Below are 26090 nucleotides of genomic sequence, written 5' to 3' on the forward strand. Positions count from 1 at the left end.
GTACCATTATTCAAAGAATAAAATTGTTATTCAAAGATTTTCAACATAAATACCACTGAAAATGAGTCCCGAGAAGAAGAAAGTATCCTGTTGGAGAATAGAAAGACTTCTGGTTTGATAAATGGAGCTGAAGTTGCTCCAGGATTAGCTGGTTCTTCCGGTTCACAGGAGCCAAGATAAGCCGCTCTGGCCTGGTCAGGATTTCTTGTGGTCCCTGTGCCCCGCCCCACCGCCTCTGAGCTGGAGACACAGGCGGCTGCGGGATTTCAGCAGAGCCTGCAGGCTCTTCCAGGCCTCGGGCAGCCCCTGGCCAGTGAGGGCGCTGCAGGCCCGGAGATCCCAGCCGCGGTCTGCGAAGCACTGCAGGCCCAGCCTCCTTCTGATCTCCCGCAGCGGGAGGGCGTCTGGGGCCTCCTGCTTATTGGCCAGCACCAAGAAAGGGACACCCGTCATGTTGGGGTCCTTCAGGACTTCTTTGAGCTCACCCACCGCCTCAGGCAAGCGGGCTTCATCAGTGCTGTCCAGCACATACACCAGCACCTCAGTGCCTTCCAGATAGTCCTTCCAGCTTGCCCTGAGCTGAGCCTGGCCCCCAACGTCCCAGAGGATCACTGACTTATGCCCAGGAGCTTCAAGAGGCTCCACATTGAAACCTATGGTGGGCAGGGTCTCCACTTCCTGGTGGCCCTTCAGTTTGTACAGGAGGGTGGTCTTGCCTGCCCCGTCGAGGCCCATCATCATCACCTGGGCTTCTGCCTTGTGACTTCTGAAATTCACAGACCCCATGGTGGCCACTGCTAAGTCCCAGCGTGAAAGGCTTTATACTTTCTGAAGGAACACAAACCCACACAGGCACGGAGATGAGCTTCTGCTCTCCAGGAGGACCCAGGTTGAAAGGGCCAGGAAGTGAGGGAGCCTGGGTCCTCACCAGCTGGCTGATGGCTGGGGCCTGCTTCAGAGGAGAGTGTGAGGCCTCCTAGAAGACACAAAACGTGGGCTCACGTTCCTCAGTAGTTAGAGCAAAGAGGGGAAATGGAGTTCCACTTAGACAGACCTAGTTCAGACGAAATTACAGAAAGAGGACTTCAATGTCTGCTAGTCTGTGGCCTCTGACCTCTCTGCTTCCTTTAAGCCTAAACCCGGAAGTGACAGCTCTGTGGTTTCCTTGCAAGGTGGAGAGGCCCAGCTAGGCCTGCTGACTTCCTCTACCTTGGACACCCCCGCCCCACAGGCCCAGCCTGGTCCTGTCAATAGTGACTATTTATAACCACTATCTGGGGGCAAATTTATGACTCGGCTGCCAACTGGTTTCCTCCACTGACTCACCCAGGCAAATGCCCTCCAGAACACTCCACCTGTTTTTAGAAGAACTCACCCAAAGATAGGAGACCTGTCCCTGAGTTAGGAGAAACATGGGTAGGATAGGAAAAGGGACATCTCACCTCTGAGAGTGTGTATTAGTGGCCTTGGAGGAAAATAAGATGCCTCTCTTCACTCCTGCCAAAGGGAGAAGAGTGAAAATTAAAATTACCTCAGTGTTATCTTTAGATGGCGGCAGAGTTTCTCCTCTGGAGCTCTCTTCTACCATGGAGCTGCTGTCTGCTGGTCAGGCATGTCCCAAGAATGAGACATGAAGGAAGTGCTGTGGCTATTGCAATTTCTCCTTTTTCTGCTTCCTTTCGCTACTGGGGACATGCCACAGAGATGTCTGCAGCTCTTCAGCTCTTAGTGGAATCAGGCCCAGCCACAAATAATGTTTCATAGCAACTCAGATCCTATGCCTGAAGAAGTCTGTAGGTTCAGCTGCCTTCCTATTTATTTAGTTATTTGTTTGTTTATTTTTTGTGGCTCTGAAGATTGAACCCAGGGACTCATACATACTAGGCAAGTGTTCTACCACTGAGCTACACCCCCACCCCTTTTCAAAATTTTACTTTATTTTGAGACAGAGTCTAAGTTGCCCAGGCTGGCCTCAAACTTTGCAAAACTCAGCCTCCTGGATAGCTAGGATGAGGGAGGTGTCCCACCAGGCCAGGCTTCAGCTGCCTGCTTTTGCTCTTCCCCTCATAGTCCTGTGATCTCAGGGAGAGTTCTGAAAGTCTCTCTTCTTCCAGAATATGCATCAGTGTTTATCTGGTACCTGGAGATTCTTCTATTTGCTTGGGACTGTAGAAGTTGTCAGAATCAAAAGGAGTCACTATTGTCAAGACTTAACCATAAATAAATAAATACATAAATAGACAAAGAAGACAGAATGTCTTATCAGACATTTATGCTTAAATATCTGAGAAGAAATATTCACACACACACACACATATACACACACACACACCACCGCCACCACCAACAAAAAACTGCCAGAACCACAAATTCACACACACACACACTAAAAAAAAATAAAAAACAAAACAAAACAAAAAAACTGCCAGAACCACAACCTTACACAAAAAAATACTTCTGCAAGGACAGATCTGCCCAGCAACTATCTACTTAATCTTTGACACCATTCTTATTATTGGTTCTTGCAAGTTTTCTTATTTTAAAATATTGTATGTAATCCTCTGCAGTTTTGCCTTTAAAAACTTCTCCTTGCCTCAACTTGCTTGAGTAAGCACATAGTTTACCATGACACATGTGTTCCCATTGCAATGATCAGCTATTCCCAAATAAATATTGGTATACTTTGAAGAAGCTCTTTCTGTGGACAGAGTTGGAGAAGCTTTCTCTTGTCATCTGCATTTACAGAACCATACAAGCTTTAAAGTACTGCATGAAAAAAAAAAAATAGGCACCGAAGGTAAATCATAGAAATTAAAAGGTAACATTAATGTGGTGGAACTGTGGTGATTAAAATTGTCGCTTAGTTTTTTTCTTGAGTAGTAACATTATGTCTCCCTTGCATAATAGATGACTCTGCCACAAAATAGAATTTAAAAAAAAAATCAGTTACTCAGAATCCACCGAGAGAGCAGAACCACACTCCAAAGATTCCAGGGGCCATATAGACAGCCTACAGGGTGTTGGGAGGTCTCTTTGTGGCATTGATCTTGGAGTCTTAGGGAGGTTCTACCCTCCAAGGGCTAGACAGGCATTCAGAGGGAGGAGCTGGGAACACTGCCGTGGAGATCAGGCCTCCCCAGGTGTGAAGGAGCTTTCCTGAGACCAAGATCCTACGTTAGGCAAGGAAGATGAATGCTAGGAAAGCAGTGGTTACTTTTACCCTGACTCCAGTTGTTCCCAAAATCCTGTGTGGCCTGAGTTCCTGTGTAGAACCAGGCCTCAATCCTTTTAGCCCAAGAAGGGTGGACACCCCCATCTGGGGAGCCTGGGGAGGGCTGCTTCTCCGGGGAGACAACATGGAGCCCAGAATAACAGTGGGCCTTGATCTTGGACCACCTGGGGTGTACATCTGGCCTTTGCTACTTACCAGCTGTGTCACCTCAAGCATGTTCCTGAGTTTCTCTAAGCCTCACCTTCTTACGTTATAAAATGGGATTAATGGCTGTAACAATATACCTAACTTGAGGGTTATTGGGAGGATTAAGTAAATTAAAGCACAAGTACTGAGCCCCAAACCTGGCACTTGGCCCTGGGATGGTACTATTCAAGAAGGAACAGAGAGCCATCAAAATCAGAGTGTGGCTGGTACATGTGGAGTGTGATCACCTTTGAGGGCTTGTGACTGCGGCTTCCAGATCTGGAAAAAGAAAGGCGGGGCGGGGCAGGGGTCGCTGGGGTTGTGGCTCAGTGGTAGATCGCTCCTCTAGCATGCATGAGGCACTGGGTTCGATCCTCAGCACCAAATAAATGTAAAATAAAGATATTGTGTCCACTTAAACCTAAAAAATAAATACTAAGAAAAAGAAAGAGGGGCTCTGAGGGGTTCACTCATACCAGGAGAGACAAGGGTCTTGGGCCCCACCTCTAGTGTCCCCAGGGCATCCCAAGAAGGTCCCCGAGTAGAGAGCCTCATGGTTCAGAGTATGAATTTATAAACATACTTTTGTCAATTCTCATATGTAGCCAGGCCTTTGGCCAAGCCATGACCACCCCGACACATGCACAAAGCAGTTTATAACGAAGACTGCTACTTACCACATCTCCAGGGATCTGTTTGGCTCAACATCTGGGGCTGGTTTTCTGTGCAGTCTACCTGGAGGAAAGGAAGGAGGAGCAGGTAGAGGAGCTCACAGGTTATTAACTAAGTCAACTGTGGAAACCATGTCTGAACAGCTTGTTTGGAAATGATGGGAAGTTAGTGGTTTTTTAAGAGATTATTTATCATGGGACAGAACCCAGTGATTACTTTTATCTTCTCTATAGATAGGTCCAAAAGAGAAGAGTGCAAGAACAGGAACTTTGTTCCCCTGCAAAGTGGTGGAGAAATGCCCACAAAGTTGTCTCGTTCAGCCTCCTTTTCCTGAGCTTCATAGCTGCCCTCACCTTTCTGTTCCTCTTGTGACCACATCTTTCTCTGATCTCTCACTTTCTCAACTTGCAATGCTCAAATTAATGGCTTTTCCCCAAGGACTGTGTCTGTTATTTATTTAAAAAATATTTTTAGCTGTAGTGAGACACAATACTTTTATTTTATTTATTTATTTTTATGCAGTACTGAGGAAGGAACCCAGGACCTAACATGTTAGGCAGGTGCTCTACTGCTAAGCTACGGCCCCAGCTCATTTTACTTATTTATTTTTTATGATGAGCAGGGTAAATGATTTAAGTTTGAGATGTTTGCGGTTGAGAAATCCAAAATACTTGAGAAATACTAGGATAATGATTATAGTTCATGCTAGAGTAGAATCTTGGGTGACAAATTTTAAACAGTTGTCAGAGATGGGCCACACAAGTCTAGCTGATATAAAGCATTACATTAGCTGTGATGGGTGGGTAATTGTGCATAAAAACCTGATCAGTTGTTTATTGCTGTATAACATACTACAAAATATAATGGCTTAAAGCAAAAACAAAAAAATATATATTATTTTCTATTGGGTTTCTTGAATTGCCTAGGTTTAGATGGATGCTTCTTTTTTAAAATATTTTTTTAGTTGTAGATGTCCTCGATACCTTTATTTAATTAATTAATTTATTTATTTTATGTGGTACTGAGAATTGAACCCAGTGCCTCACACGTGATAGGCAAGCACTCTATCACTGAGCCACAACCCCAGCCCCAATGGATATTTTTTTTCCTTAAGTATTTATTTTTAGTTGTAGTTGGACACAATACTTTTTATATTATTTATTTATTTTCCTGTGGTGCTGAGGATGGAACCCAGGGCCTCACATGTGGTAGACAAGTGCTCTACCGCTGAGCCACAACCCAGCCCAACGGACACTTCTTGATTGGAGCCTTTCATAACCCTGTCAGTTGAAAACTGGAACAAGATTTCCAAGGTTGACATGGCTGAATATCCAAGATATTTTCCCACTCACATTGCTGAGAGTTCACCTTGTTTTGACTGGGAGCTCAGTTGGTCTCTCAGTGTGTCTTGGCATTTTCATCACTTGATAGCTTGGTTCTGAGGATATTTGTTGGTTTCAGGGGTTCAGTTCAGGATCAGCTGGCTCCATGGTGTTGGGCCTGAGGTAAGACAGAACATCATGGCAGAAGGGTACAGTGGAGAAAAGATAGGCTGCATGGTTTAAGACAGCCAGGAAGCAGAGAGAGAGAGAACAGAACTGTTTCTTTGAAAACTCAGATTTGATTTATTTATATTTCCAGGCTATCCATACAAAATTCAAAAGATACTAAAGGGTATAGTATCAGGGAAGTCCTTCTTACTCCCGTGTTCTAGCCATGCGGGTCCTTTCCTGGGAAACCACCAACATTGTTGTTTTCTTAGGTGTTTTCCCCAGAGATAGTCTATGCACATAGAAGCTAACAGGAGGCATCTATTTTTCATGGTGAATCCATGGAGGAGGGCAGGGGAGTGATAGTCAGCAGCCCTGGGAACCCCCCAACTTTCCTACCTCCAGCAGCTCCCCAGTGAGTGAATCAGGGACAGAGCCAGGCAGAGCACATCAAAGTTATCTTTCAAGGGTTTTGTGGGAAGAATTAATGCTCCAGTCATCCTAAAGGTTGAAAAATCTCTGAGAATTTAACTACATCTGTGATTATAATTTCTTAGGAAACCTGTGGAGCCCTGAGACATATGTCTGAATTTGGCATGGTTGTACAGGTGCCTTGTGGCTATGGATGACTGTTTACAGTGCTTTTTTTTTTTTTTTTTTTTGTACCAGGGATTGAACTCGGGGCACTCTACCACTGAGCCATATTCCCAGCCCTATTTTGTATTTTATTTAGAGACAAGGTCTCACTGAGTTGCTTAGCGCCTTGCTGTTGCTGAGACTGGCTTTGAATTTATGATCCTCCTGTCTCAGCCTCTCAAGCTGCTGGGATTACACGCACCACCATGCTCTGCGACTGTTTACAGGTTCTTATGTCTATTGTGAGGTTTTTCCTGGGTGGAGAAAAGTGGGGAAAGAGCACAGGTTGACTCAGCTACTTAGCCCAGTGGTTCTCTCAGGCTTAGTAGCTAAAAATACTCACATACTTTGAGAGTATGATTAGAGCAAGCTCTAGGAACTCTGGGGCTGGGGGCAGGGATTCTAGACATCTTATAATGCCCAGAAGAATTCTGCACAGTGAATGTTTCTTGACTTTTAATTCAACTTTTGAATGTCCCAGACATTTATGTGATTTTAAAAAAACACTATTTAAAAATTACCTGATTCCAACCAGGCATTGTATTGTGTACCTGTAGTCCAGTGACTCAGGAGACTGAGGCAGGAGGATCCCAAGTTCAAGGCAAGCTTGGGCAATTTAATGAGACCCTGGCTCAAAATTAAAATAATAAAAAGGACTGGGGGTATAGCTCAGTGGTTAAAGCACCACTGGGTTCAAACCCCAGAACAAAAAAAAAAGAAAAGAAAAGGAAGAAAGAAAGAGAGAAAGAGAAAACCTAGTTAGGTACAGTGATGCACACCTGTAATCCTAGTAACCTGGGAAGCTAAGGCAGGAGGATCACAAGTTCAAGGCCAGCCTCAGCAATTTAGCAAACCCCTAAGCAAAGCCTGCTTCAAAGGGCTGGGGATATAGCTCAGTGGTAAAGTGCCCCTGGGTTCATTATCCAGGACCCCTCCCCACCAAATCTGATTTTAGAATCAAATGTTCTTTTATACCAGTACAAACTATTTTCCACATGATTTTCACATATACTATGCTTTACAGAAATGTACTTAATACATCATCTTAGTCCATTTTCCATTGATATAACAAAATACTTGAGACTGAATAGCTTATGAAATAAAGATGCTTATTTGATTCACATTCCTGGTAGTTGGAGGGTCCCAACAGCATAGCACTTGCATCCTAGTGAGGGTGCCCTGGCTGCCTCACAAGATGGCCAGAGGAGTGGAAAGGGAAATGACTGTGTGTAGTCTTGTTTTATAACAACCTTTTCTTTTTTTTTTTTAATTAGTTACACATGACAGTACAATGACCTTAACATATCATACATTTGAATCAGATGGGATATAATTTCTCATTTTTCTGAGTGTACAAGTTGCAGAATCACATTGGTCATGCAGTCACGTATATACACACAGCAATAATAATGTCTAGTTTATTCTGCTGTCCTTCCTTTCCCCCCCTCCTCTTCCCTCCCCTCCCATCACTTCTCTCTACCCAATCTCCGGTAACGCTATTCTTTTTTTTTTCCTCCCATCTACATACATGTATTTGTATAACAGTGAGGGTCTTGTTGTACAAAATACATGTATAACCTTTTCTGAAAGCACTGCTGTAGTCATAGGAGGGCTAGAACTTCAGCAAGACAGCGTTAATCCCCAGGGCCCAATTACTTCCCTCTAGGCTCCACCTTTTAAAGGCTCCACCACCTCCCAACATCACCACCAGGTTGGGGACCAAATGTCCAGTACATGAACATTTTGGGAGAAAAACCACAACTAACCTGAAACATATGTAAATTGTGGAAATTTTGCACTTTATTTGTTTGGAGCTTTACTGTGGACTGTTCAGAATATCATATCATCAACAGCACCACTTTGAACAGAAGCATGACATTTAAGCTGCTGGTAAGATGCTGCAAACCGGGCTGGGGATGTGGCTCAAGCGGTAGCGCGCTCGCCTGGCATGCGTGCGGCCCGGGTTCAATCCTCAGCACCACATACCAACAAAGATGTTGTGTCCGCCGACAACTAAAAAATAAATATTAAAAATTCTCCCCCTCTCTCTCTCTCTCCTCTCTCACTCTCTCTTTAAAAAAAAAAAAAAAAGATGCTGCAAACCCTGTATTGGGTGCATCATGCTCACATGGGTTCTGCCTTTAGATGCTTTATTAGATGCTTTATCAGTGCAATTGGGTCTGAGCATTTACATATAGAATTATGTGTCATCTTATTAAGTTACTTTCCTCTTATTTGTTCCTTATGTTACATCATTATCCTGATTTTTTTAAAGATTATGCAAGTACTAGGTAGATTCTATCCTTTACAATTTGCATTTCTAGATTTAAGAAACAGACATTGTAGAGTTGGGGGTGTAGCTCAGGTAGGAGCACTTGCCTAGCATCTGTGAGGTTCTGAGTCCAACCCTTCCAGAGGGTGAGGGAAGGATGAGGAGGAGGGAGAAGAAATAGGGGAAGAAAAAAGGAAATGGACATTGTAAAATATTTGTTTTAAAAAAAAAAGTGACTTGCTCTGTTTTAGGGCCCAACAATAGAGGAAGACATAATTGGGGGGAAAGAAATTAATAAGGGACCCAAAGTTGTGGGAGGACAGAGACCCCAAACCAGAAGCCATCCTGGTGACAGCCAGAGGTCCATCTTCTTGCCCTCCGAGTCAGTGAGTTCTGTTTCTTCAAGGCGACATGTGGTCTTGTTCATGCAGGGAGGCTGCTCCTACCTGCATCCTGTGGGCCATCGGGGAACATGACACTGCCTTGGCGGTCTGTGCCATGGTGGGTGGCATGGAAGCAGACAATGGAGAATTCATGAAAACCATGCAAGTCAACTACCAGCAAGAACTCCACGTTCACGATTGAGTCAGAATGTGGATGTATGAAGACCTAAGTTGACAGTCATGGGATGTAGTAGACAGTTGATTGTAAATATATGTGACTTATGTTTACAGTATGCTGTAAAGAACCCTGTGAAGAAAACCTGTGAAGAGGCGAACAAAGGACAGACACACACACACACAGTGTAGAAGCAGGCAGACAAAGGTGGCCGCTTCTCTCTCCTGCTGCATTTATTAACCCCCCAAAAGTTATATATTACCCATCACCATGACTACATTCTAACTAGTATTCCTTTAACCCTGAGTGCTAGCTAACTGAGATAAGGTCCAGGTTAATACAAACACAGAGTCCCCTTTCCTTCAAGGACATGACCATGGAAATCAGATAGTGCACCTGCATAGTTATCCTAATAGCTTCAAGGGGAAGCTGCTGGGCATTCCGAGCCTGGGAAACAGGCTCACTCATGAAGAGCATTGGTAGAGCGGCCAGCCATCCCAAGCTTTTGCACAGGAGTTTCCCAGTAGCCAGTGTCCCATGTTTGCACAGAAAGTTCCTAGCAGTCAGGCATTCTGTGGCTTTGCACAGAGACTTCCTAGTTACCAAGCATGCATGTCACAATCACGAAGTTAGACCCCAATCCTAAACACAGAAGCCCTACAGTATGCAAACATATATTTATCTTATTTTTTAACATGCTTTTCAAACACGTGTTTGTGGTAGCTGTGTGCCTTTTCTAAGGTAATTGGTTTCATGGGCTAATATGTGGCCCTCCAGAGAATTCCTTTAAAGGACAGAAATCTGTCTGCTCATGCTTTTCTAGTACTCTGGCCATACACAGTATTCATAGAGAGTAGTCGATAGGAAACATTCTACCAGAAATATCTGCCCAGCAAAAGCAAGGGCAAGGATTCCTGAGTTCCCTCCCTCCCAGGTTTCAGAGGCTCTTTGCTTCCTCACGGTGTCTGCGGAGCTGGTAGCCTTTGCAGTACATCTTCATGGCTGCCTGGGTCATGAGTCCTGGGTTTGGGGCTTCTGCCTCAGATGCCTTCTCTGGGTGCAGCTTTTTAGGTGGTGGGACCATCGGTCCCTTTGCTTCCCCCAGCACCTCCAGCTCTGCACTTGGCTGCTGGGCTGTTTTGAAAACCACTAATAATCTTAGTAAAGAGAGAAAACAGCAATTGGCAGTCCCTCATTTCCTGTGTTCCAATGCCCTTGGTGCCAATTATAGCCAGCCTAACCGCAGCCGTGCTCCAGGTGGTGATAAGAAGAGTGTGCGTACACTCTGGTATTCTGATTGGATGTATTTTTCATTTATGTCAAAAATGACATCGCCTTACTCCTACATAGTCTTTAATAAAAATTATTGTGTTGGCTTCATCATTCCACTACTTTAAGGGGAAATGTTTTGGTTTCCCCCTTGTCAAGTCTGCAAAAAACTGCTGAATTAAAGATTTTGTGAATCAACTTTTTTCCTTTTCACTGGGTTCATTTCTGTTGGCTGGGTTGGCAGAGTTGGGATTTCTAGGATCCAAGAAATGAACGTTTTACGGCTTGCTTCCATCTCTCAGGATGTTATGTTGCTCTATCAATTATGCTTCAATCTCACATGATTTCAATTTTCTTTTCCCCTGTGGGCTGGGCCTTTTGGCTCCCAGGCCTAAAGCACCCATGGCTGAGCTCCTCAACACATAGAGAAGATAGGAGCTGGGTGTACTGTCCCCAGGCCACTGTCGTAGGGGAAATGTGCCAGCTGTCACAGAGAGATTGACAGAGTGCAGAGGACATTCCCACTGTTGAGGATTTATCATAGTTATCATGCTTACAATGTTAGTAGCGGCCATTTACTGAGTTCCTTTATGTTAGGTATTTTATTATTTCATTTCCTCCTCACAACCACCCTGCCAGGTGTAATTGTCATCATTTTATAAAAGAACAGAGCTGAGACTCAGAGAGGCAGAGTGAGGATGCTTTGGGCTGGAAGTTAGAGAACACCCAGCTGCAAGGGCAGAAAGAAGGTTTTCTCATTCTCCCAGGACAGTGAGTCTGCAGTGAGGTAGATCTGGGTTGGTCTGCAGAGTGTCACAGAGGAGCCCATCTCTTTCCATTCTCTGCTTTGGCACCATCAGTTTACAGGTGATGTTTCCTTCCCTGGTGTAGCAACACCAAACATCTTATCCTCGCACAGCTGAATTGAAGAGCAGGAAGAAGGGAAAGGTGTGTTCTTATTGTGTGTTTGTGTGTGTGTGTGTGTGTATCTATTTAATCAAAAAGGAAATATCTCCCCAAAGCTGCCAATTTCCCCTTTTATCTCATTGACCAAGAGAAATGAAATTCCTTGGCATGGCCAGGCTGGGTTCAGTTTCTCTGAGAATGTTACCCCCAGTATCTGGATAAAATAGTGCTAGTCTTAGTAAGAAGAAAGCAGGGATGGTGTTGGGTGGGCAACAATGTCTGCTGCAATCCCATTCACTGTGTTCCATGACAGAAGATTCTCTGTACAGGCAATGCTGTATTCCAAGAGCTTTGTCTTTGAACATGGGTTAACAGCATATGTGTGTCTGTCTGTTTCTTTGTGTATGCACACATGCAGGTATATCTCATATGCTCAATTTTTTTTTTCACATCAGATGGGTAATATGCCGAAGTTGTAACAAGGTTTAGAGGGAGGCACATCTCACACAATAATGTGACCACCCAGTCATCACACTCATGAACCAAAGGATCAATTCTCAAAATTTTTGCTGCTGGTGTTGCATGGTCATCAAGTAAAACAAACACACACACATTGAGAATTGAACCCAGAGGCGCTTAACCACTGAGCCACATCCCCAGCCCTTTTTATTATTTTTTTACTTTGAGACAGGATCTCACCAAGTTGCACAGGGTCTTGCTAAGTTGCTAAGGCTGGCTTCAAACTTGGAATCCTCCTGCTTCAGCCTCCTGAGCCCCTGGGATTATAGGTGTGTGCCACCGTGCTCAGCTATCAAGTCCAAAATTTTAAAACCAGAGGGAATGCTGCAGTAATTCCTACCTGCTATCTTACAAATGAAGCAGTGTGGTTTTATCAGTAAATCTTCATCATAAATTAGGAAAAACACAGGTTGAAGAATTAAGATGTGCATTTTAGCCCCAGATCTGCTTCTTTCTCTCTGTGTTATCCCGTGTCTCAGTCCTTTTTGTGTAGCTATCACAGACTACCATAGACTAGCCAGGCGTGGTGTTTGGTGCATTCCTGTCATCCCAGCAGCTCAGGAGGCTGAAGCAGGAGGATCACAAGTTTCAGGTCAGCCTCAGCAACTTAGAAAGACCTTATCTCAAAATGATAAATAAAAAGGACTGGAGATGTAGCTCAAGTGGTAAAGCACCCCTGGGTTCAATCCCTAGTACCAAAAACAAAACAAAAGAATACCATAAACTAGGTAATTCATAAAGAAAAATAATTATTTGGTATACTTTCCTGGAGCCTGGGAAGTTCAAGAGCATGACGTCAGCATCTGGGGAGGTCCTTTGTGCTGTATCAGTCAATGGCAGAAGGCAGAAGGGCAAGAAAGTAGCAGAGAGCAAAGAGGCCCAAACTTATACTCATACTAACCCATTCTCCTGATAGCCAACATTGTTCCACTCATGACGGCTCTGCCCTTGTGTCCTAATCACTCCCACAGGTTCCTCCTGTCAACACAGTTGCACTGGGGATTAAGTAGCCAACATGTGCACTATGGGAGACAAAATCGGAACCTAGTAGTACCTGGGATAATTTATTATTTAATCTATTTTGTTTTGTTTTGGGGTACTGAAGTCTGAACATCCTTGCCTATGCTAGGTAAGCACTCTAGCACTGAGCTACATCCCCAGACCTGCCCTCAGCTTTATTATTATTCTTACACAGGGTCTCATTAAGTTTCTCAGATTGGCCTTGAACTTGCCACCACACCAGCCTATAATGCAATTTTTATCGCACAGCTATGAGAAATACTCTACATACTCTGTCACATTATTTCTTTTACAATTGCTCAAAATGCATCTCCATGTTGCAGAATCAACATTTTTTTCCCCATTTTTGCCATACTGGGAGTTGAACCTAGAGCTTCATGCATGCCAGGCAAGCACCCTACCACTGAGCTACATCCTAGCCTTTGATGTTCTTGTGTATGAAGACTAGAATACCATGTAACAGTATTCAACATAGATTAAAACATAAGCAGATTATAGATCCTTCTTAAACATCCTAGTTTGCATTAAAATTGTACTTTGAGCTGTCACATTAAGTGCCTTGTGTTTTCTACTTATAGCACAACTCATCTTTCAGAACTTTCCTGCTATTTGCATTTCCTATTTTATTGGTGATGATATTTTTATATAACCAAGTGAAGAACATGGCAAAACTGGGGAAAGTTTTTATGCCTATCTTTTTATTCTCTCTCCCCATCTAGGCAGAAATATCTTGGCACTGGATCTTTTTCTCATCAATAATGAAGGAAAAAAGGAATTGGCAATGGATGGATGATCTACTTCCAGCGTAAGAAAGATCTGGAGAATGTTAACTTTGCACTGAAGTAGATTTTCTAGTATTTGCAGGAAGTTTCCTTGCACTAAGGGAGGAAAGAAAGAGTAGCAAGAGACTTTCTCCTAAAACTATGCAGGCAGGACCATGTGGAGGCCAAGACAAACTTGTGTGACGGCTTCAGGCTTGCTTCAAAACAGGAGCTGACACAGCGAGCTTTAGGTATTTTTCTTCCAAGGTTGGTTTCAATATGTAAAGTAGGCCCTCAGCAGCAGCTGCTATTCAATCAGCCGCATTTCCTGAGTTGGATAGTGTATTTTTAGTTGGCAGGAAAAAGAAAAACAAAACACCAAACCTCCAATTTGATTAGGAAGGATGTTGTAAGGTCATTGAGTAGTTTAAAAAAAAATCAAATCAGCACTTAGAGTTTGTTAGATTTCCCACAAAAATTTACCATTAACATGTGCAACAATGTGCAGCATTTAATTCAATTCTCTTCCTTTGTTTGAAAACCCTGGGTAAGTGTTTTAGCCAGCTTTTATCACTGTGATCGAAACACAGGACAAGAACATGACAAGAGAAGGAAAAGTTTGTTTTGGCTCATAGTTTCAGAGGATTCAATCTGTTGTCAGCTGGCGCCATTCCTTTATACCTGAGGTGAGGCAGAACATCGTGGTGGAGTGGCATGTTGGAGGAAAGCTACTCAACTCATGGCAGCCAGGAAGCAAAACGAAGAAGGGGCCAGGGACAGATATAATCCAAGGTCACACCCAGAGACCTACTTCCTCCAGTCAACCTTGTCCCACCTGCCTAGAGTTACCAGCCATCAGTCTGTTCAAATTATTAATCCACTGATGATGTTAGAGCCCTCATGATCCCATCATTTCCTAAAAATCCCATCTCTGAGCCTTACTGCATTGGATGCCATGCTTTCAATGTGAGCTAAGGGACATTCTAGATCCAAACCATAACTTTAAGTAAGGATGAAACATGTTGCTGTATTAGAGTCAAACAACATAAATGTCTGCAGGGCAAAAATTCCTAAATTCACCCACTACATAACCTTTTCCCTCCTCATAGGTAATGAGGATCAACAGTTTGATGTACTTTTAACAAAGGGCTGATAATTTGGCTGGGTATGAAATTCTAGAATGAAAGTCATTCCTCCCTAAGAACTTTGAAGATATTGGTCCATTGTTTTCTGGCTTCTACTATTGCTGCTGAGAATGCCAAACTAGACTGAGTCTAAAATATAAATATATATATATATATATATATATATATATATATATATATATATATATATAAAAATTATTTTTGGATGTTGATGAACCTTTATTTATTAATTTATTTATATGTGGTGCTGAGAATCCAACCTAGTATCTCACACATACTAGGTCAGTGCTCTGCCACTGAGCCACAACCCCTGCCATTTTTTTTTTAATATTTATTTTTTAGTTGCACACAATACCTTTATTTTGTTTATGTATTTTTATGTGGTGCTGAGGATCGAACCCAGGACCTTGCCCATGCTAGGCGAGTGCTCTACAGCTGAACCACAACCCCAGCCCCAACCCCTGCCATTTTTTTTAAAAAAATTTATTAGTTGTTGATGGTTCTTTAATTAATTAATTAATTAATTAATTAATTAGTTAGTTTGTTTATTTATATACGGTGTTGAGAATTGAACCCAGTGTCTCCCATATGCTTGGCATGCCCTCTACCACTGAGTCATAATCCCAGTCCCTGGATTGACTCTTAATCAGTGACTATGTCATTTTTCTCTCTGGAAGATTATAGAATCTTTTCTTCCAGAAATTCTGAAATTTTATATTCCTATGTCTTGGTTGGTATGAAGTCTGTTTTCATCCATTGTGTAGGACACTTAATTGGCCCTTCACTCTGTTACTTACTACTATGAGCAAATTATCTTGAATTCTCCTCTCCATTTTTTATGTTCTCTTTTTTCTGAAACTTCTATTATTTGTTGTTGTACTATGATTTATTCTCTAATTTTTAAAAATATATTTTTCCTTATATGGTAAATTTTTTTTACCATTGCCTTTCAATCTTTCCATTAAGATGTTCATTTCTGTTATTGCATTTCTAATTTCCAAGGACTCCTTGTTTTCTAAATTTTAAAAAATGGCATCCTTGTGCTGAGATACAGCTCGGTGATATTGAACTTACCTAGCATGCACAAAGCCCTGGGTTCAATCCCCAGCACCGTAAAAAAAAAAGTCATCCTTATTTCATTGTGTCTCTCTGAGGATAAATAGAACAATGTAATAAATAGGACATAGGAATCAGAAAGCATGATAAGATGGAGAGTTCATGTTCTTTTGTTTGTGTTTTGCAGCATTGGGGATTGGACTCAGAGCCTTGCACATGTCAGGCAAGAATTCTACCACTGAGCCACATCCCCAGCCCTTCAAGTTCTTATTCTTCAAGTAAATGAAATCTGTCACCTTCAAGGTAGCATGCAATCTATTTCTTAGCATGGAGGCTGCCAGCCTTTTCTAGGTGGGTCTTATTTTCCACATTGGAACAGAACACTGCCTTGTCAAATAGGGGTAAGATCAAGGAGCATAGAACATTCACCAACATAGACCATGTGCTGGAGGACTATAAAAACAAATCTTAATAATAATAATAGTAATTGGGGGGGGTGCTGGATTGGAACCTAGTGCCTTATTTTTATTTTATTTACTTATTTATATGTGGTGCTGAGAATCGAACCCAGTGCCTCGCACATGCTAGACAAGCACTCTACCACCAAGCCACAACCCCAGCCCAAAAGATCATTTTTATTGTACACTAAGCTCACATATTTAATTGGATATATGTGGGTTTGGATGTTTCTGCATCCTTCATTTTATTTCATGATTCTAAATGTAGATTTTTCTAATATCATATTAGTTTAATGAATATCTTTAATGTTACTGTATCCGGTAGAGAAAAGAAAACTCCTATTCTCTGCATTTTACCCCTCCCCCATTTTACAGCCATTCTTATGCACTTTCTCTCTCTCTCTCTCTCTCTCTCTCTCTCTCTCTCTCTCTCTCTCTCTCTCTCTCTCCTCCCTCCCTCTCTCTCTCCACTGAGCTACAACCCAGCCCTCCTTTTTAAATTTTTATTTCTCTATTGAGATTCCCTACCTCTTCTCTTGGCAATACCATACTTTCATCAAGTTCTTTTTTTTTTTTTTTTTGGTACCGGGGATTGAACTAAGGGGCACTTAAACCACTCAGCCACATCCCCAGACCTTTTTTCTTTTTTATTTTATTTTGAGACAGGGTCTTGCTGAGTTGCTAGGGTCTTGCTAAATTGCTGAGGCTGACTTTGAACTTTCGATCCTCCTGCCTCAGCCTCCTGAGCTGCTGACATTACAGGTTTGCACTACCTTGCCCGGCCAGTTCTGTCTTCTGAAGGCTGACTTCTCTCTAATTTCTGCTTGTTTTTTCATTAGGCTTCCTGAGGTCTCTTGTGTGTCTCTGTAGTTTAGCAGTCACAGGGATTTGAGCACTTTATACTCAACTTTTGGATCTCAGACCTCCTGTGGCTTTCATAGATTTCCCCACTTAAATATCCATCTCTTGTGCTGCTCAAAATTACATTCTCTGATACCTTGAGCCAGTAGGGCTGTTTTTCTGCCACTAGAGCTGGAAGGTGTTTCACTTAAGAAATAAGAACTCTCAGTTCTCACCTGATGCTGTAGCATTCATTCAAGAATAAACTCTTGGGCTGGGGATATAGCTCAGTTGGTAGAGTGCATACCTTGCATGCAAAAGGCCCTGGGTTCTATCCCCTGCACCACAAAAACAAGCAAAAAATACCACAAAAAATACTGCTTCTAGTATTTTATTATTAAATGTAATATTTTCTGTAGGTTTTTTAGTTTGATGACCCTTCAGATTAGATTATGAATAAATAGAAACAGCAACTGTCATTTATTTGTTTTGGGTTTTATTTTTATTTTTTGTCCTGCTAGGGATGAAACCAGGGCTTTGTGTGTGCTAGGCAAGCACTCTACCCACTGAGCAACATCCTCAGCTCTGTATTTTGTTTTTCTTACAGACAAATTAATATGATTCACAGAAAATAGTTATATTTTTTATTGCCAGATTTTTGAAATTTGGTTACACATGAAATTTGCCGCATGAGTGCATGTAGATCGTAAATTCTGATGTTCCTTCAGTGAGGATGCTTCATCCATTTTTGAACAGTCCTTCATACTACCTATGTGTGTGGTTGGGAATTCTGCCTTCTCAGAGGATAGGTCCTACTAATTGCTGAGTTTTTGTCCTCGTTTGTGAAGCACTGACACGGTTCTTTCGTGAATGTACTTCAAATATTGGTCAGTCCTGCAGCAGATTTGGAAATACTGCAAGAATTTTACAGTCGGAGGAAACAGCGTATCTTGACATTTAATAAAAGTATTTAAGCCTATAGAAATACCCTAGCTGAGTATAAATTTCATCAGGCAAAATTGAATCTAAAGTGATTAGTAAAAATTCTGGTGACAACAAAACAAACCGGGTTGAAACATTCAATGGATGCTAGATCTGGGCCCACACCACATGGTGGCAGGCTCACTCTGCATAGCAACGTCCTCTTTCTCAGGGCAAAAAAAAAAAAAAAATCAAGAAAAAAAAAAACTTAATGCTTGCATTATTCACCAAATCTTAACACTTGCATATATTAAACCATATAGTTTAGGAAATTAACTATTAGAAGGATGACACGGGGCTGGGGTGTAGCTTAGTGGTAGAGCACTTGCTTAGCATGCAGAGGCCCTGGGTTTGATTCCCAGCACTGGAAATAAGGAAGGAAGGAAGGAAGGAAGGAAGGAAGGAAGGAAGTTAGTTCACAAAAGGATGACCTAAGTTATTAGGTTGTCAAGATTATATTTTCACTAAAACAATGTCACTTTTCCTTGTATGGTACTTGAACAGCAATAATTTGACCTTCACTCAGACAGTCTACTTCTCAATCTCAATTTCTTCATCTCTAAAAGATGGGTTGATTGAATTACAGTCCTTAAATTGTCATACCTCTCTCATAACTAAGGAAAACCTGAATATTCTTCTTTAGTAAAGAATATCAGTCAGACTGCAGTTAGCTTTGTTAGGAATATGATTTCCAGAGTTAGGGTACCTAGTTTGAATCTGAATTCTGCCATGTATTAGTGAGATATTAGGTAGGGAATTCAGTCCATGAAAATTTTACTTTCCCCATCTGTAACATGGTATAACATATAGTATATATTTTATGGGTTGTTAGGGTTACATGGAAAAACATGTATGTATGGCAAAGATTGGCTAACAAGTTATCAAACTGTTTCTTTTTCTTCCTTAGCAAATAGCTAAACCACATGTCCCATCTTCACTAGCAGTTAGTTGTGGCCCTGTGACAGAAGCTGCTTGCCACCTCTAGGCTTAGTTCACAATCTCCCATTGTGATTCTCCTTTTTTTTTTTTTTTTTTTTAACACTTTGCAAAGACTCTGGGAATCATTTTGTTAAAGATGGTGGAACCACAAAAGGGAAGGGCACTTGGTCCCCGAATCGTGGCTTGGAGGAGTGCTTCATGCCTATGAGTAGCTCTGTTAAGATCATTACTCAATATTACAAACCAAAAGCCTAACACACAACTTAAAACACAAGCAACAGAATGGTGATTCTGTCTTGCAGTACACATGATTTGGCCTTTTTCTTTTTTCTTTTTTCCGGTACTAGGAATTGAACCCAGGGGTGCTTTACCACTGAACCACATCCCCAGCCCTTTTTATTTTTTCTTTTGAGACCGAGTCTCTCTAAGTTACTTACTAGGTCCTTGCTAAGTGGCTGAGGCTGGCTCTGAATTTTCGATCCTCCTGCCTCCATCTCCCGAGCTGCTGGGATCCCAGGCTTGTGCCCCAGCACTTAGCTGATATGGCCTTTTACTCATTTATTTATTTCTTAAAATTTTCTAAAGCTAGAGAAAGTACAGGAAATAAAATTGTAGATGCAGTGAAAAATCTGAATTATTCATAGATATAACTTGTAGAAAGTTAATATTTTGTATTTATAGCTGCTGCATTTAAAAAATCAATGGGAGATAAAAGAAGGAAAATCAGATAAAAATTCAAGGTAGTGTCATCTTGAAAATTGCATTTAAAATTACTCCTTCGTGGTTTACTTCAGCCCTTTTTATGATTCATTCAATGGTTCTTCTCAGTATTTTCCACAATGCTTATTCAGCTGTCTTGTTTCCTGACTCCAGAACCTTTTGCTGTTTCAGCACTTTTGCTCATGCCAATCCTCAGTTTTCTCTGACTAATGAAACTTTACCTCTGAAAGCCTAGACTAAATTTCATGTAATCTGCGAAAGCCTTCCAAGACTTTCCCAGCGCCACTGAACCAGAACACATATACCAATCCCAGATTCCTATCATTCTCTCTCCTGGGCTAGCTGTTATTTTTCAGGTATGTTTATAAAGCTTGATTTTACCTACTCAGATTGTAAACTCCCTGGTGACAGGGCCTGTGCCTTTTTTTAAAGTTTGTGTTGCTCACAGGAAATAGTGGAATTCTTTGCAAATAGTTATTGATGACTGACTCATTTATTTAAAAGCCCCAAGTCAATGAGATTTTCCCTAACATCTTCATATGTATCTTTCTTTCATGAAGTTTTATAAGAATAACAAGAAACAGCTCTCATAAAGTTTTCCCCATCAATGAATAAGATTTTACAATTAAGGAACAATAGTGACTGAGCTGGTATTTTATAGTCAGAAATTTTAAGAGAACAAATAGTGCCTGTTTTTCCATATTGAAATGAGGATTATTTTATATGTACTACCAATTAAACTAGTTTTGCTTTTAAAACCTCTCCTCAACCATTTGTTCTTCTCTCTCTCTCTCTCTCTCTCTCTCTCTCTCTCTCTCTCTCTATATATATATATATATATATATATATATATATACTTGATTTAGATGTTTTCCTTAAAAATATTAAGTTATAGCTGCAAATTTTAACATTAGGACTTAGAATGTTTTAATTTTGAATTTTGCCTTTCATCTTCTATTTTATTATCATTTATTGTTCTAGTTCTATCTTGTGCTTATCCTCTAAAAATTAGTCACTTTTTATGGGCAATGTACATTTAGATTTTCCAGTGTGTCTACCCATGTTTTGCTGGTAGTACATTCATTGACCCTTGTTTCCTAATCTTTCCTGCTGAGATTATTTTTCTTCTTTCTAAACTACATGGTTCAGAATTTCTTTCAGCAAGGATCTGTGAGTGGGAAATGCTTTTAATCTTGGTTTAAAAATGTCTTTATTGGGCCAGATGTGGTGGTGACACTGTGATCCCAGCAATTCAGGATGCCAAGGCAGGAGGATTGCAAGTTCATAGTCAGCCTTAGCCATTTAGCAAGGCCCTAAATAACTTAGGGAGACCCTGTCTCAAAGGAAAAAAATTAAAAGGGCTGGGGATGTAGCTCAGTGGTAAAGTGCCTCTGGGTTCAATCCTGGTACCAAAAAAAAAAAAAATCTTTATTTTTTATTTTCACCTTTGAATGCTAATTTAACTGATTGTTAGATTAACAAATATTTTCCCCTATCATTTTGAAGGTGTTATTCTGTTATCTTCTGGCATCAATGATTTGCAATAAGAAGCCAGCTTTCAGTCCACATTGTATCTTTGTAGGTAGTGTGACTTTCAGATCATCCCTAATATTTGTAAGACCCAAAACAAAATTTCAAATGGTGTCCATATACCATCTATCTAAATATGTACAAGTTAAAGATCAAGCTAACACCTTGTTAAATAAAATATGTCCTATCCTCCTATCTTAACAAACGAAGCTTTATAATGACCTGAATAACCTAACTTCAAATTTAGACTTTTTGAAATCCAATGGGTTCCATATTAGAATTTGGAAGGGGAGTGAGTGACTATTATCCTGGCACCTGCCTCTCAACTCATCCCTGTTCTTTCTCAATTCTTGTTTTATCTTGTATTGTAAGGGGCTTCACACACATGCTTCTAAACACTCCATTTCCAATTCTGTCCACATTCCCCACGGAGTCAACTCCCTGGGCACTCATGGTTCAACATTATGTAATCTGTCCTTGGGGGATATGGACCTAGGGAAGAGGCCTATGCAGGTCTTGAAAGTTGATCGGAGCTGTCTCTGCAGGGAATTCCAGGGTCCTGGGCATCAAGGACAGGGTTTGGAGGGAAAGAACAGATTTTGGTTGGGCATCTTTTATTGCTGCTGCAATAATCTCCTTAATGGTCTCCTCTTGTCCACTCTATTGTCCACAGTGTACCCAGAGAGAATTTATTTTATTTTTTTAAATTTTGTGAATTGTTTGGTTACACAGAATACCTTTATTTTGTTTATTTATTTTTATGTGGTGTTGAGGATCGAACCCAGGGCCTCGTGCATGCTAGGCGATAGTGCTTTATTTCAGCTATGGTTTCTGTTGGTGGCAGATTGACTATTTGTTCAGGGCAGTAGACTCACACTAGTGGGCGGAGGTCATGCTGCTGGGCTCATGTATAGCCTCCCTCTTTGCTACTATGTCTTCTCTGTTTATTAATCCATTATGCTGAAGAGGGTGGCTGATGAAATGAGTCATTCTGCTTACTTATTCATGGCCTCTCAATGGTCATGGCTCTCAGGACTTGTAGAGGAAAGAGATGGGAGCAAGAGTGGCAATCTAGTCACAATCAGGCCCCAGCCCATCCCAGAGGGAGTTCCAAAGCTGAGATGAGTCTTTAGAGTTGGCCCCTGTTGAGGGAGTTAGGTCTTAGCCTTATGTTGCAGGCTGTCCCTAGAAGGGGAATGACTTTAGGTAAGGCAGCCATTTTTTTGTGTGTGGTACTAGGGATTGAACCCAGGGCCTTGTGCATGCGAGGCAAGCACTCTACCAACTGAGCTATATCCTCAGCCCCAAAGGCAGTTTTCTTTAGCCAAGATAATCACTGAAAAGAGCTGTCAGAAGCTTCCCAGAAACTGAGGGAATAAATCCTTTCATTAGTCTTTTTTTTTTTTTTAAATCAGGGATTGAACCAAGGGGTACTTAACCACTGAGCCACACCCCGACCCTTTTTGTATTTTATTTAGAGACAAGGTCTTGCTGAGCTGTTTAGGGTCTCACTGAATTGTTGAGGGTGGCTTTGATCCTCCTGCCTCAGTCTCCCAAGCCTCTGGGATTACAGATGTGTACCACTGTACCTGGCTAAATCATTCAGTCTTAAAGGAGAAATTGGGGGAAGTGGTACAGCACCCACAAAAGAGACCATTATTATTTTATTCACCCATGTAAAACCAGAGCTTAATACAGTGGGTAGCATGTGATACAATTCAAAAGACCTTTTAGAATAAACAAATTACTGAAATGTCCTGCTTTCTCACTTTGGAGTATATAGGTCATATTTCATCCTAAGAACTTCGAACCTTTTAGTAAGAAAAATTTCAAAGTTTAAAGAACACTGCAAAAAACAATTCATATATTTAGCAATTGTTAACTTTTCATCATTGTACCCTTTCTTTATGAATATGTATAGTATTACATTTTTGGTTATATTCTGTCCTTACATACTATTGCCATCTCCCCAAAATGAGGACATTTTCAAAATTACTATCATACCTAAAAGAACAGTAATCCCCAAATAGCTTCTTTTTCTTCTTTTTGTTTTTGGTACCAGGGACACTTACTTAACCACTGAGCCACATCCCCATTTCTTTTTTTTTAAACTCTTTTTTATAGCTTTATTTTATTTATTTTTTTATTTTTATGTGGTTCTGAGGATCAAACCCAGTCTCACACGTGCAAGGCCGGTGCTCTACCACTAAGCCACAATCCCAGCCCCCTCCTTTTATTTTTTATTTTGCTACAGGGTCTTGCTTGGTTGCTTACAGTCTTGCTAAGTTGCTGAAGCTGGCTTCAAACCTGTGATCCGATATCTTCTAATATCTAGTCCATATTAAATTTATCTTTCTTTTTTCTTTTCTCTTATTTATTTATGCTGCTCTGGGGGTTGTATATAGGGTCTTATGCATGCTAAGCAAGTGCTCTATCACTGAGCTATATCTTCATCCCCATATAAGTTTCTGTGATTCTCCACAATTATGGCTTTTTAAAAAAATTTTTTTAGTTGTAGATGGACACAATACCTTTATTTCTTTTTATTATTATTTTTTTAATTTTATTATTTTTTATTGGTTGTTCACAACATTACAAAGCTCTTGACATATCATATTTCATACATTAGATTGAAGTGGGTTATGAACTCCCAATTTTACCCCAAATGCAGATTGCAGAATCATGTCGGTTACACATCCACAATTTTACATAATGCCGTATTAGTAATTGTTGTATTCTGCTACCTTTCCTATCCCCTACTATCCCCCCTCCCCTCCCCTCCCATCTTCTCTCTCTACCCCATCTACTGTAATTCATTTCTCTCCTTGTTTATTTCCCCTCACAACCTCTTATATGTAATTTTGTATAGCAATGAGGGTCTCCCTTCATTTCCATGCAATTTCCCTTTTCTCTCCCTTTCCCTCCCATCTCATGTTTCTGTTTAATGTTAATCTTTTCTTCCTGCTCTTCCTCTCTACTCTGTTCATAGTTGCTCTCATTATATCAAAGAAGACATTTGGTATTTATTTTTTAGGGATTGGCTAGCTTCACTAAGCATAATCTGCTCTAGTGCCATCCATTACCCTGCAAATTCAATGATTTTGTCATTTTTTATTGCTACATAGTACTCCATTGTGTATAGATGCCACATTTTTTTAATCCATTCATCTATTGAAGGGCATCTGGGTTGGTTCCACAGTCTAGCTATTGTGAATTGTGCTGCTATGAACATCGATGTGGTAGTATCCCTGTAGCATGCTCTTTTAAGGTCTTCAGGGAATAGTCCGAGAAGGGCAATAGCAGGGTCAAATGGTGGTTCCATTCCCAGCTTTCCCAGGAATCTCCATACTGCTTTCCAAATTGGCCGCACCAATCTGCAGTCCCACCAGCAAAGTACAAGAGTACCCTTTTCCCCATATCCTCACCAGCACTTGTTGTTGCTTGACTTCAGAATGGCTGCCAATCTTACTGGAGTGAGATGGTATCTTAGGGTGGTTTTGATTTGCATTTCTCTGACTGCTAGAGATGGTGAGCATTTTTTCATGTACTTGTTGATTGATTGTATGTCCTCCTCTGAGAAGTGTCTGTTCAGGTCCTTGGCCCATTTGTTGATTGGGTTATTTGTTAACTTATTGTCTAATTTTTTGAGTTCTTTGTATACTCTGGATATTACGGCTCTATCTGAAGTGTGAGGAGTAAAAATTTGTTCCCATGATGTAGGCTCCCTATTTACCTCTCTTATTGTTTCTCTTGCTGAGAAAAAACTTTTTAGTTTAAGTAAGTCCCATTTGTTGATTCTTGTTATTAACTCTTGTGCTATGGGTGTCCTATTAAGGAATTTGGAGCCCGACCCCACAATATGTAGATCTGAGCCAACTTTTTCTTCTATCAGACGCAGAGTCTCTGATTTGATATCAAGCTCTTTGATCCATTTTGAGTTAACTTTTGTGCATGGCGAGAGGAGGGGATTCAGTTTCATTTTGTTGCATATGGATTTCCAGTTTTCCCAACACCATTTGTTCAAGATGCTATCCTTCCTCCATTGCATGCTTTTAGCCCCTTTATCAAATATAAGATAGTTGTAACTTTGTGGATTAGTCTCTGTGTCCTCTATTCTGTACCATTGGTCCACCCGCCTGTTTTGGTACCAGTATCATGCTGTTTTTGTTACTATTGCTCTGTAGTATAGTTTGAAATCTGGTATCGCTATACCGCCTGATTCACACTTCCTGCTTAGAATTGCTTTTGCTATTCTGGGTCTTTTATTTTTCCATATGAATTTCATGATTGCTTTATCTATTTCTACAAGAAATGCTGTTGGGATTTTGATTGGCCTTGCATTAAACCTATAGAGAACTTTTGGTAATATCGCCATTTTGATGATGTTAGTTCTGCCTATCCATGAACAGGGTATATTTTTCCATCTTCTAAGATCTTCTTCTACTTCTCTCTTTAGGGTTCTGTAGTTTTCATTGTATAAATCTTTCACCTCTTTTGTTAGGTTGATTCCCAAGTATTTTTTTTTTGAGGATATTGTGAATGGAGTGTTTTTCCTCATTTCCATTTCAGAATTTTTGTCGCTGATATACAGAAATGCCTTTGATTTATGTGTGTTGATTTTATATCCTGCCACTTTGCTGAATTCATTTATTAGTTCTAGTAGTTTCTTTGTAGACCCTTTTGGGTCTTCTAGGTATAGAATCATGTCACCCGCAAATAGTGACAATTTAAGTTCTTCTTTTCCTATTTTTATGCCTTTAATTTCTTTCGTCTAATTGTTCTGGCCAGTGTTTCGAGAACTATATTGAATAGAAGTGGTGAGAGAGGGCATCCCTGTCTTGTTCCAGATTTTAGAGGGAACGCCTTCAATTTTTCTCCATTCAGAATGATGCTAGCTTGA

The 26090-nt window shown here is 40.9% G+C and overlaps 1 protein-coding gene across 1 annotated transcript; it reads right to left on the reverse strand.

The window, feature by feature from the left end:
• On the reverse strand, positions 1 to 795 carry ARL11 (ARF like GTPase 11). The gene has a single exon (XM_081279086.1). The coding sequence runs from the start codon at positions 784 to 786 to the stop codon at positions 196 to 198; it is 591 nt and encodes a 196-aa protein (XP_081135212.1). The 5' UTR covers positions 787 to 795; the 3' UTR covers positions 1 to 195.
• Positions 796 to 26090: the final 25295 nt, after the last annotated feature.

This window comes from Spermophilus citellus (genome assembly GCF_964194105.1).
Source record: "Spermophilus citellus genome assembly, chromosome: 1".
NCBI lineage: Eukaryota > Metazoa > Chordata > Mammalia > Rodentia > Sciuridae > Spermophilus > Spermophilus citellus.

What these genes read in the sequence shown, in the direction of transcription:
- ARL11 (XM_081279086.1), bottom strand. Translation starts at nt 786, where the DNA reads ATGGGGTCTGTGAATTTCAGAAGTCACAAGGCAGAAGCCCAGGTGATG.